Source organism: Centruroides sculpturatus, unplaced genomic scaffold (assembly GCF_000671375.1).
Source record: "Centruroides sculpturatus isolate CEXI.00-Female unplaced genomic scaffold, Cexi_2.0 scaffold1487, whole genome shotgun sequence".
NCBI lineage: Eukaryota > Metazoa > Arthropoda > Arachnida > Scorpiones > Buthidae > Centruroides > Centruroides sculpturatus.
In genome coordinates this window covers 56,579-70,357 of record NW_019385691.1, presented here as the reverse complement: position 1 = coordinate 70,357, position 13,779 = coordinate 56,579, and the positions used below count along the sequence as shown (strand labels likewise).

The window sequence follows — 13,779 nt, the reverse complement described above, 5'->3', positions numbered from 1 at the left end:
TTTTAAATAAATCTGATTATGTTTGAAATGCACCAAGAAAAACCATTTGCTTGTATTGAATAAAATGTTTCAATTTCTAAGTGTTGCTATTTACAATATTAATAAATTACAAGTTATTTTGCACACTCATTAAATAATCAAACATACATATAATGAATCTGCTTAAAACATAAACACACACAAAAAATGAACCTTTTTAGGACTTTCTGAAGTGCTAGAGAATGACCCATGTTGAGAAGCTACATTTAGTGTTGGTCGGGGTGGAAATTCAAATTCTGTGAAACATTCAGGATTATCCTCTATTTCATACAATATTGGTATTTCTATAATCTGAAAAAATATAACATAAATTAAATATTTTATAATAATAAAAATTTTTGTATATTTATTTCATTGCAGAAAATATGACTTAATATTAAATTTGAAATTTATTAAAATTATAACAACAATCCATTATAACCCAGTTTCTATTTTTAGTTAAATACAAACAACACCTTAACATTGGGGTAGTTAAATCACTTTACTAAACATTTTTCAGCTCTATCAATGAGACCTCATCAGGTAAATAGTGTTTGAATTCAGAACAACTTAACATCAAACATTTTTTCAAAAATTTTTTAAATGGAATTAAAATCAAGGAAAAGAACAAGAATATAGTTAACGAATTTTTAACAAATTTTTACAATAAATTAAAAATCTCAATTATAATACAGCAACAATAAACTATCCCAAAAAAATTAATACAATAACATAACTATGTAATATTTAAGACTGCCAACTGCCCAATATTGCTTCACATACTACAGGCATATAATGGAAGAGTTTTCCATACAAATGAACTCCTACATGGTATATATAAAAGTGCCCCTAATTTTTGTCGAATACTATGAAATGACAAGAATCCACTTCTAGAATAAACTAAAGCAAGGATATACAGGATCCTGATAGTTAACAAAGAACTTAACCTAATGGCTTGTGTTGGGGTAACTAGGAGGAATTTTAAAACCAGAGTTAAAGAACACCAATATGATGTAAGGAAAAGGAAAGAAAGCATGGTATTGGCAGTAATTGCAAACACATGAGGAACTTCAATAATTTGGAAAAAATCTAAAATTATTAATGAAGTGCCATCTCCAGCTATGAATAAAGAAAAAAATTGAGGTTTTTAAACACAGACTTAGAAATGAATGTGTTAATGCCAGAGACAGTGATTTGTAATTGTGTATCTCCATGCCATTGGAAAAGAACTTGGGACAAGAGAAAACACCTTGTAGTATGCACAACAATACTGGGCAGTTGGCAGTCTTAAATATTACATAGTTATGCTATTGTATTAATTTTTTTGGGATAGTTTATTGTTATTATAATAATTGAGATTTTTAATTTATTGTAAAAATTTGTTAACTATACTCTTGTTCTTTTTCTTGATTTTAATTCCATTTAAAAAATTTTTGAAGAAAGTTTGATGTTAAGTTGTTTTGAATTCAAACACTATTTACCTGATGATGTCTCATTGATAGAGCTGAAAAATGTTTAGTAAAGTGATTTAACTACCTGTGTTAAGGTGTTGTTTATATTTAATTATAATTATAATGTCAAATTATTTACCATTACAAATGAATAAATTTTATTTCATACTTTCTACTTAATTTTATGTTAATTATTATTCCATACAATATTTTTGCATTAAATGACAAAAATACAAATTAATTAATTTAAACAAAATGATATAAATAAAAATATAAAGTAAAATTTTTATTAATTTTTATTTCACAAACATGTTTTGAAATCCCTCAATTAAGCATTAATTGTGTTCTTAAAAAAACACACACACAGTTTTCAAATCAAATAAAGTAAATTAAATTAACTTAATTTACTTTAATTAAATTAAGTAAGAAAAATTAATGAAATGAATAATATATTTAATCAATTTTTATTAGAAAAAAAATTGTAAAATCTAATACTTACAGGAATTTCAGTAACTGATTCTGTCTTATTAAACTTAAATAAAATTACATGGGCACTGGCTCCTGCTACTGCCAATGTTCTACTTTCTGCACAAAATGAAACTTTTTCTATTGCTAAAGGATCATCTTCATAATTTTCAAAACTCCTAGTTTTAGGTTGTTCAAATATTTTGATGCTTTTAAGTTTATATAAAATTTGTAAAGAAACTGGAAAAAAAACTTTAAAAAATTACTAAATGAGTTACATTATTAAAACAAAACTTATTTTTTAAATAGGCCTACATCATTATATAATAACTTTTTCCAGAAACATAACTAATGGAAATCCTGTTATAAAACAATGATAAAGTAGAAATTATAATTACTTTACTGAAATCCATAAAATCACACAAATTTACTGAATAATCAAATATCATCAATAAAAGCAAAATCTGATAATTAAATAAATTTACATGGGTTTTGTGGACTCCAATAAAGCAGATTATTGAAATTTCTTCTCTTAAACAAAATAATTTGCTTTTCCACTCACATACATGATCTATTCAATGATAAGAGGAAAGCAAATGAATTCCAATATTCTTTCATTTATTTTTCTATATAAAACAGAAATAAATTTTTTGATCTCATATTCAAAAATATTGAACTCTTATATTTATTCTAATATTAACTAATACTATCATTAATAATTTTTCATATAGGTAACAGTGATGCTATAAATTGAACTAAATTCTAAAAAAATCCTCCAAACACTATGAAAGAAAACTAAGCAATTTAAATGGAAGATTAGGAGAAAAAAAATCATCTTTGATTTAAATAAGTAAAAACAGATATTTCTTACTTATTCTGTTTACTTGAGTTTTGATGATATTAAAAAATTACTAAATAATACCTTAGAGAATATAAATACTACAATTAATTAACTAACTATCAAAACTCAAAAGTGATAAAAATCAAAATTTGTTTATTTTTAATTCAACCATTTTGCACATAACTTAATTTCCAAAGAAGGAAAATAATAATGCAAGTAATCACAACAAATAATGCCTGTCTTACTATATTCCTAATTATATTTCACCTTTCATGTTAACAAATCACTATTTTTCATGCAATAATATGTATTAACTAATATGCATTTTAAAAATTCCTTTTTAGCTGAGTAATGTGTACAACTATACAAACAAGTTTATATAATTGCTTACAATATTATGTAAATTTGTTAATGTTTAATAATGTTGTAAGTGTGGCTACACGCCATATTTAAATTGTATATTTTGTATATAATTGTATTATTTTATATTGTATATTCTCCGCTTCCCCTCTTTCTGTCCTATTTGTCTACCCATCCTGGAATGTTCTCGTTTTACCCTTTGCTTTGGTATGTAGATGACTAACCCCAGAAACAATGCAGCCCTGAGGGGAAGGAGGCAAACACGTGGGTCATTCCGAGGCAGAAACCCGAAAAAGAGAGAGCAAAATGGAGTCTTCCCAGTACGTTTAGCATCGTATGGTAGAGACGAGAACCTTCGAACTGAGAAATAAAAAAAAATTAATTGTGAGGAACAAGACGCATTGGCCCTTCGAACTATTATTTTGGAGAGCGACAAAAGTGAAGTTAGTCACCAACCCAACAAGAGATCTCATCCACAATCCCATAGAAGCAACATACCTCATCAAGTTCTGGGTACCCTCTTTTCTATCCCTTACTTTCATTCTCTAAATTTTCTAATAAGCCTTCTTTATTCAATAGTTGTAAGTAGTAATAAGAATCTAGTTTTAATTAATATAATTTTAAGTAATTGAATCGTCGTGTCGGACAAAGGACTACATGTGCACATTCTTTGCCAGGAGACTATATTGTATGGTGATTGAATAATTGTGTGAATTATTCGGTGGGTGTAGCATTGTTGGTATCCTCAGAAACCTGTATCATAATGAGCGAGTTAATAAAATTATTATATATTATTTTATTTATTTTCGATTTTGTGTCTTTGTCTCACTCGTTGTTCTCACATAAGTTATATCATTAAAATTAAGTAAATTTTTTTCAATATTGGGCTTATTTTCTTTATTGAAGAAAAAGTAATTCTAAAAAAATACATATTTCAAAAATTTCCACATAACATTTCAACCATCTACCAAACCAGGCAAGAACTTAAAAATTATAAACACTCAAACCTTAAATTATCCTAGCAGGTAGGCCCTATGTGATACATTCTTATAAAGTATATTGCATCAACTATGAGTGGACACTTTCCATTGGTCTTTTATTTTAAATTCAGATTTATCTACAGTTGTTCTATGCATTTCATGTTCTGAACATTGAAGCTTAAAGCAATCTATTTCTGAATGTTTAACCAGAAGCAGGTCTTAGAAGTAGATCAAAAGCATTTGTTACTGGATTTTCACCTATCTGCTAGGATAATTCAAGATTTGAGTGTTTATAATTTTTAATTTCCACATAACCATTTAATTTAATGGTTTTATAGAAATTTTTTTTATAAAACCACAATCAGAAAAGAAAAACAAAGAAATTCTCTGAATAATTTAAACAGTATTAATTTCCAATCCAAAAATTAATTTCTGTGACCATGGACTATTTTCATTTCTTTTTATTCCCTAATACATTATAGCATCCATACTTTAAAAACCTATGCATTGAAAACTTTGACTTGTTAATCCTATTTTATTTTTAATACATTACATTCTGTTCTCATTTCTCTTTACTCCACTATTTCCACTTTTGATGTCTTTTCCATTTACAGTATAATTTATTTAACTTGAATATGATATCTCTTCATGTTTTTAATTTAATATTCCATCAAAGGAAATTTCTCCAATATTCATCTATTCTGGAGTATTTGCATCATCTTACTAAGAAAATGGCTTTTTCAAGACAAATAAATCTAATTCTATATATTAAAGTGGCACATTCCCTGGAGAGGCATATGTCATAGATAGATTCCAGATAGAGACATCTTGACTTGCATTACATCAGAAAGTCCAACTTAGAAAAAATTAACACAATCATATGCCCATATTTCTATACAGGTAGGCCTCCTACAACGCGGTACCTTTACAGCGCGTTTTCGTTCCAACGCGGTTGGAAAAATGTGGAAATTTTCTTACAACGCAGTTTATGGTATTTAGAAACGAATTATCTTTCACATAACAAAAATCTAAACAGATCACTTAATATGCACCACAGTTCGATGTACAGAGCTAAATGTCCTTGAAAACAGCTGTTTGTCCACGTTGACGTGTTATTCCCATGAAAGTTTCAGGGGAAGACCGGTTTCTAGACAGATGTCATCAGTTACCCAAAACACTTAAATATATCACAAAATTTTCGATAATTTATACTCTTTCAATAGGTGGGGACCGCAAAAATGGTCCAAAATACAGTAGACCCCCCAATAACACGGGTTCCTATAATTACGATTCCTATAAGACAGCGAAAAAATTGTGACGGTATCCGTACAAACCTGGTAAAAAAAAACTCCTATAATTCGATAAAAGGTCATCGGGCAGCCAAACTACTTTCCGCCATCCAGCGCCACGCTACAGAGAATTTAGGCGGGTAAATTGAGTTTACTATCATCTGTACAGTATTATATATAAATTAGGTACTGTACATATAATTATATATAAATTAGGTACTGTATATATAATTATATATTAACTTAATTTATTGTAACTTTATTATAATTATATATATACTTTTTGCCGTCCAGCGCCATGCTACGGAGAGTTTAGGCAAATTGAGTTTACTATCGTCTGTACAGTATGTAAATTTAAGTCTAATACAGTACTGTACTTTTATACATTTCTTGTGAAAAAAACATTTCTTATTCAACGGCCATAAAAATTATTTCTATTAATGATGTCTCCAAAGTTCAACGAACTTTTCGCAGAAAAATAACTTATCAGAAATCGCGGCCACAGTTTGGTGAGTTGCTCCGCGACAAAAACAAGCTTGAGCAATGGCGACGTCAAACGGTGCACACTTGGTAAGTAATCCTACAATTTTTTGTTTATAGCGTAGTTTATACAAATTATTCCCCCCCAAAAAAAAATATACGTATTTGGGAAATGTTGAGTCAAATTAGTCTAGAATCGATTAATTTTATGGAAGAAAACCTTTCAAACAGCTGTAGTCCGTAAACTTCACACGTGTCGGGCTGTGATTGGCAAGGACTCGTAAGAAATTGATTCATAAAGAACAGAGCGTATCTACCGTGTTACAGGGGGGGTCGACTGTACAGTATAAACTTCTATTGGGTGTATATTTTTAACAACATAGTGAAGGAAAGTTATTTTTTGCGATTTTTACTGTCCAAAAAACTGTTTGAAAAAATTTTAACCATAACAATGTCGAATGAAAAGAAAGGACCGTCGTTAGAAAGGAAATTTATTAATATATCTCTTTAAACAAAGATAGAAATTTTGGATCAAATTAAAAATCAAGAGCAGATAGCTGATATTGATAGGCATTTTAATTTAAATGAGCCAACTATTCGGTTGATTAAGCAATAGGAAGAAAAGATTAGGAATTCAGTCGCATCCGGATCATCTATTCTTGCGAAAAATGTTGCTCGTCCAAGATCATCTATAATGGAAAAAAAAAAAAATGGAACAAGCGCTAATATTATGGGTAGAAGATATGAACAAGAAACGGTTGCCTTTAAATAAAAGTGCAGTTAAACACAAAGCCATAAGAATATTTGATTATTTGAAACAAATGGGACAGTCATCGGCTGATGAAACCAGTGTTAAATTCGTGGCTAGCAATGGCTGGTTTGAAAAATTCAAAAAACGCCATTCAAACAGCAAGTTTCTCTCTTTTTAGAACTGAATCCCAGTTTTTGTATTAAGTTGGTGTCTCTTATAACGCGATTTCCCATAACGCGGTATTTTCAAGGAACGTATCTACTGCGTTGTAGGAGGCCTACCTGTATCTTTTTATAGAAATATTACATTTATAGATGGTAGCAATTGACATTATGGAAATAGTAATGCCAAATTTTGCTACAGTTGTTGAATTTTTAAACAAAACTTTTGTTTAGAAATTGAAGCTACATACTAAGGACAGTATATATACTACATTTAGTTACAATTTTCCAAATAGTTCTTCCTGTAGAGAGTTATGAACATCTACTGTTAATTATAATCATTCTGTATATTTCAGTTCATTATATTACGTGGGGTGTTCAAAAAGTATCAGACCTTTGGTTGGCAAAAATACATTTATTGATTTTGAGGTACAAAACCCTAATCCCCTTCAAAGTAGTCTCCTTGGTAATGTATACACTTCTCCCTGCACTCTTGCCATTGCTGGGAACACTGCTGGAACGCATCTTTTGAAATGGCCATCAGCTGGTCCGTCGCATTCTACATGATGTCTTCACTCGACTAAAATTGGGTTCCTTTTAGCGGCATTTTCAGCTTGGAAAATAGCCAAAAGTCACACGGAGCCATGTGGGGAGAGTATGGAGGGTGATGAACCACAGGAGTGTTGTGTTTGGCGACAAAAGCCCGAATCAGATGCACAGAATGGGTGGATGTGTTATCACAATGGAGCTGCCAAGTTTTGATCGACCACAGATCCGGTCGTTTGCATTGCACAGCATCGGAAAGACGATGAAGGACCTCCTGGTAGTACTCCTTTGCAATGGTTTGGCCTTGTGGTGCGTACTCATGATACACCACCCCACGAGAGTCGAAAAAACTGTCAACATGATCTTGATATTGCTGCGAACCTGCCGTGCTTATTTTGACTTCGAGGATTGTCCCCGACAGCCTGCTGAATCTTGCAAATGGTTTCCACTTTGGTATCGCCAAGCTTTTGGCAAAATTTGATGCAATATCACTGCTCACGTTGTTCAGTCATTTTCCAACTTAGTGGAATCCGACTCACTACACGTCCTCACTCATAGGCCAACTGCCAGCAACTGACACTTCCTGCAGGCAGGAAAAAATTCAGGACTGTGCATGACTGTCCCCTCCACAACTCCACCAAAAGAGGCCTCCTGTGCATCATTGGTTTATGTGGGAAAAATAAAGGTCCAATACTTTTTGAACACCCCTCGTATACAGTAATTGATTAATTTACTACATTAATATTTTAATACTGAAAATTTTGTGAAATATTTTAAAGAATATAATTATAATTAAATCTAAATAACATTAAAATTACTATACCTGATGATGCATCCCAAAATTTTAATGATCCATCTGCATGACTAGAATAAAAAATAATTATTTTAATTTTAATTTTCAAAACTATTGCAATTAAAAAACAGCAGAAATATAATACTTGAAGTAGAAAAGATATTAAAATAAATACCAAAAGAAAATAGATAAAAAATAAGACAAAAAAACAAAAACAAATGTCAGAAAATAAAATTATAAAAATATGAGAACATAAAAATTGTTCTGTGAAGCTGGAACTAATGTATTATTGATGACCAAACTGACATTTTGTACATATCCAGCAATGCTGTTGACATAAATGAAAAGTAAATGTTTTTGGCCTCATTCAGGAGACTGTGCCAGGCTTCTATATGAGATTTTATTCTTTTTTAGCCAAACTTTTGGATTTTGGAACAATTTTTTAAAAACAAAGTTCTGGAACAAAATCCATTTAAACCAACAAAACTGTCTTGTTATTTCCATTATGTCATCAACCAAGTCACTAATTTAAAAAAAAATCTAACATTCCACAATAATTTTGTAGAAAACAAATCAGAGCTCAAAAATATAAAACATTGTCAAATGTATAAATGGCAGTGTATTTTCTTTTAAAATGTAACATGCTTTTAAAATGTATCTTCACATAAAGGATTGTCTATAAGTGATTTAAAGAGTTGGAAATCATTTCTGCATCTTTACTATTTTTACATATTCGTTGCTATGAGCTCATATATCTAGTGTTCTCAGTCTATCAGTGTCTGTTTAGGGTTTCCTTAATTAATTTGGAATCATCCAATGCATTGACATCCCTGACACTATCACATATTGCACCAGAGTGATGGGTGCATTGTTGTTGTCAAGGCTGAATTTCTGTTCTGCCAACCTTCATGCCCATGCCTTGTTACTAGATCTTGTGTATATGAGGCTATCATCAAATCTGCCTTCATATAGGAGGTATGGAATAGACTCCCAACAATTATTAAAATCATAATTACTTTTACTTTATTTTGATGGCACTGCTGGAAACATTAACGGTCAGTTTGGTCATCAAAAATATAAAAAACTAATATAAAGAATTAATGATATTTATAAAAGTAAAAATAGTAATGAATCCTAATTAAGTAAAAAATATAACAGAAATAAACAATGTTTATAATGATAAAAATTTTGATATATAAATTATAATGAGGTATAAATTTTGCTATTTCGAAGGTTGATGTATTAATACAATTATTTTAAACCATTTAGTTAATCTGAAGAAAATTTAATAATGAATATTTTTGACAAAATAAACTTATTACCATTACTAGAACACATCTGAAGTGTCCAATCATCTTGTCTGTGGGTTCATATTTTTGTGAAAGCTTTACTTGAAACTTTAATTGAAAATAATTTTCAAACTCATGTAATCTCTGTGTTACCAATGTAATATTAGTTGTTAGATGTTGGATCACCAATGTACCACCATACAGAACAGATAGTTATAGTGAGTTGAAGCCACAAGTATATTGATCCCAAATTCTGAAGGAGGCAAGTATTTGTCAACTCTATAATTGCCTCTTTCCATCTTCTAATCCATTCTTGTTTTTGTAAAAACATTTACTGTAGAGAGAGAAGTTATTCTTATCTTTCTAGAGTAAATGACTTATAAATAAGTGAATGATATATATCATGAATAATATTTGCTGAATTTAAATTACAATTAGGTTTACTTATCACCTATATTTTTATTAAAAGAATGTATTATATATGTATTTTGTATATATATAAAACAGTATGTTCTTTTAATTAATTAATTAATATAATTCTTGTTATATATATGTATATATATATGTAACAAGGTTACAGTATAGATTGAAAATATATAGTAATGTTTGAGTACATACAATTGTGATCCTTTAACCTGGCCTGCAGTGATCTGTATGTGGATTCTATATACGTTACTATTCTGTGGAATCTATCGTCCTGTAGTGAGATGCAGTATACACCTGGACACTAAAGCACCAGGAGTATACCGAATCCCACTAAACCTGCAACAAAACCTGTGGTCATTAGCTTTAAATGACAATTCTTTATTGTTTCCAGATGAATTGTGACATGATGTCCCTTCACTATCCACCACCATCTCTGCAAGTAAGCACTGACTTCCACTCCTCATAGCATGCAGCAATCTGTGCTTGCTCCTAACAGATAAGTGGTTGGCCATCTTTTTTTCCACTGAATGTATGGTCTCTCTGTCACTGCACACTACCAATGCAAAAATGATAAAAATCCATTGATTGATTGTGTGTGCATGTACTATACATGCATGCACATTTTTATTATAATTGCATTATAATTAAAAAAATTATAGCAATTTCTCAATGCCTACTTTCCACCTATCTTGTATATTAAAAATTTCTGAGAAGTTTATATATGATATAATGTATTAGATTCAGATACAGGTATCCCTCATATAACACGGTAGTTACATTCCATATTATGTGAATCCATGCTATACAAAACAAAAGACTAATGCAAAACATATGGTTACATTATAAAAGTTAGCAAAATTATACTATTCTTTTTTGTTAATAAAAGAAGTATGTTTATTAAAGTGATCAATAACTTATTTCCAATCAATAATTAACTAAAAATCACAATTTAAAGTACTGTATTATGCATTAATATTAATTTTAGTTAAACAAGGGTATTTTCTTTTCACAAAGTATCATGTCATCTCAGCTTTTTTGTTGATCTTGATCAGAAGTATCAGCAACATTTTTATATTTTTTTATTTTTATCATAAAAAATGTAGATGATGAAATAAAAATATATCAATCAAAAATTTGTTTTAGTGGGTCATGTTTGTTTAGTCAAGTACTGAGCAAGAGCAACTTTTTTCCAGAATTTGTGTTTGAATTCCAAGATACTGCCGTATTTCATTCATCATTTTATGAATGATTGCTTACATACAGTTAAAAATAAGTTTAATAAAACTCACCTAAAAATGTTTATTTAAACTTTACTAAATATGAAGATAATCTATAAAAAGAAAACACAGTCACAGTCTTAATGGCTAAAGTCTGAAAGCAACGACAATGACACCTGGTTGATGGGAAAGTTATGACAAGGAAGAAAAAAATTTCACTATTAGTTTTCATTAAAGTAAATCTAATGAAAAGCACAAAATAATTTGAAAATTTCAATACTCTAAAATCTATGGGCAAATTTAAGACAAAACATGTGCTTACTTAAATAAAAAGAATATTGAATAATGAAGCTTACACTTAAAAACTGAAATTTTGTACAGAGAATTTCTAAAACTGTGTTAGAACAAAATCAGAAATTGTGCTATATGGAGATATCTTTAATTTTAAACCACGTTAGAGCAAAACCATGTTGTACGAGGATACATGTATATATTTTCAAAATGTTTAACTTTAAAATTTATTTACTTGTATCTATATTTATTTCTACATACAATAAATTTTTATTATGAGACATTGGTTATAATTCATCTTGTAGACCATTACATAAATCCAAGCCTTTAAATGACAATATAATTGCTTGAAATGAGTACTGCTAAACTGAATATTATCTTAAAATACAAAAATTAAATTCATATTATTGAATTCTAGTATTTTGTCATTCTAATTGTTTGTAAAGTAATATTAACCTAAAATCTAAATATAACTTGTTTTTATTTTCATTAATTCTTCTTAATTTAAATTACATTTATTATTTATTGACTTCAAGCAGACCTATAACTATTAGAAAGAACAAGCTTTATGACTCCATGTGTAGGCTGGAGATATCTTAATCAATTTGATCAGATTTTGTGGTGACAATTGCACCAAGACCCAACTTAAAGTGCAGGGTGCAAGGTAACTTAAATTAATATCAGAAATGCTTTGATATTAATAAAGGAGATACTCTTTCCATTTAATTGTTTAAACGTTTTAACATCCTCTACTTCAATAACAGATTAAATGTAATAGAGACTCAAACATGAAGACCAGTTAAAATCTAAACAAACTTTACTCATACAAACATTTCCATATATTTAAAAATGGACATCAACAGGTAAACTACATCAAATGCAGAACGGAACAAAATTCATTAAATAGAATATAATTCAAATAAAAAGTTTCCAGTATCAGAATCTCTGTACATGCACTATAAAACAATCTCATATTTTGTACTGGGTTATGAAAAATTATACAATCAATAATTTAAAAGAAAGTCACAAACAGAAAAGTATTACATTGCATGCTCAAACCTCCCCTTCTGTTATACTTTTGTTTGTAACTTTCTCTTTAATTTATTGATTGTATAATTTTTCATAATCCAGCACAAAATATGAGATTTTTTATGACACATGTGTAGTTTCTGTTAGTGGAAATATTCTGATTTGAATTCAATTCAATGAATTTTGTTTGGTTTGGCATTTGATATAGTTTACTGTTGATGTTTCCATCCATTTAAAAATGGACATTTATTTTATATGAGTAAAGTCTGTTGGGATTTTAACTGGTCTTGTTATTTGTGAGTATCTTTGTTTAATATTTGTTTGGCTAGAATAATGAAAGATTCTAATATTAATCTTGAAATGACTGACCATCTTTGATGGGTCCTTACAGTTGATGGCATATGCAAATGCTGTTTTTGATCTTGACCAAGTTATAATGTGTGTTCCTGTGAACAAGAGGTTAATCTGTGTGGGTGATACTTGTAGCTCAGATTACATATAAAGTTAGCAAAGTCTTTATGGTCAGCAATACCTTTAAGATATGTAGGATCACCAGGTATGTTTACATTGGAAACAATGGAGAAGCAAGAAAGTGGATTTTCAATGTTAGTATAGTCTTGGCAGTGTTATTAAATTAATGACCATCATCAACCACTGTTGCAATGTAAATTACTTCTGGTATTTTGGTGTTTCCTTAATTTTCTTTGGACCAAATAAACAGATACAACAGATCCATTAACTAATAGACGCAAATTCAAAACATGCATGGGAGTTGTTGGATCACAGAATGGCAGATTAAAGTGATTCAACTTGTAGCAAACAAATTGGTAAGAGAAAGCTGGAAAGACCTAAGAAAAAAAGATGGTGTGACAATGTAGAAGTTGGCATCAAAAGCTGAGCATTAGTTTCTGGAAATGAAAGTCCTTGAATAGATACTAAAGAAAAAAAATAATGATGATAGTAGGACCATACTGAAGATGTAGCACTAGGGAGGAGAAAAATGCCTCTTTAAAATAGCTTGGAGATAAATAACAAATGTTTGCTTTTTGCATGTGATTAAATTGGAAATAAAATTTAGATTGAAGAACATCACTTTTATGGTTGACGAATTACTGATCATATGATTCTTATATAAACTGGTTGTTGCATTCATCCATATAACAATAGAGTGCAAAATAGATCTACCTAACAAACTTCTATAAAAATCATAACATTTAACTTTAAAAAATATTTAGAAGATATTGTTTACAATAAACTTCCCGAAGCCCAATACATTCATACTAAACCAAATAATCACCATAATTAATTGGGTTATAAATTGCTATTAATAATGATTAGATACAGTAGAGTCTCGAAAACTCGGCACTCGATAACCCAGCAGTCCGGATAACT

General features: G+C 29.5%; 1 protein-coding gene across 3 annotated transcripts in view; it reads right to left on the bottom strand.

Annotated features, from left to right (window-relative positions):
- LOC111641238 (syntaxin-binding protein 5-like) overlaps positions 1 to 13,779 on the bottom strand; it is a 122,990-nt gene that overhangs the window by 65,180 nt on the left and 44,031 nt on the right. For all 3 annotated transcript variants that reach the window (XM_023387374.1, XM_023387375.1, XM_023387376.1), the window contains exons 5-7: positions 8,166 to 8,206; positions 1,969 to 2,174; positions 193 to 330 (exon numbers count right to left, since the gene is read on the bottom strand). In XM_023387374.1, the coding sequence (XP_023243142.1) occupies positions 193 to 330; positions 1,969 to 2,174; positions 8,166 to 8,206 (385 nt within the window). The remainder of the gene's footprint in view (positions 1 to 192; positions 331 to 1,968; positions 2,175 to 8,165; positions 8,207 to 13,779) is intronic.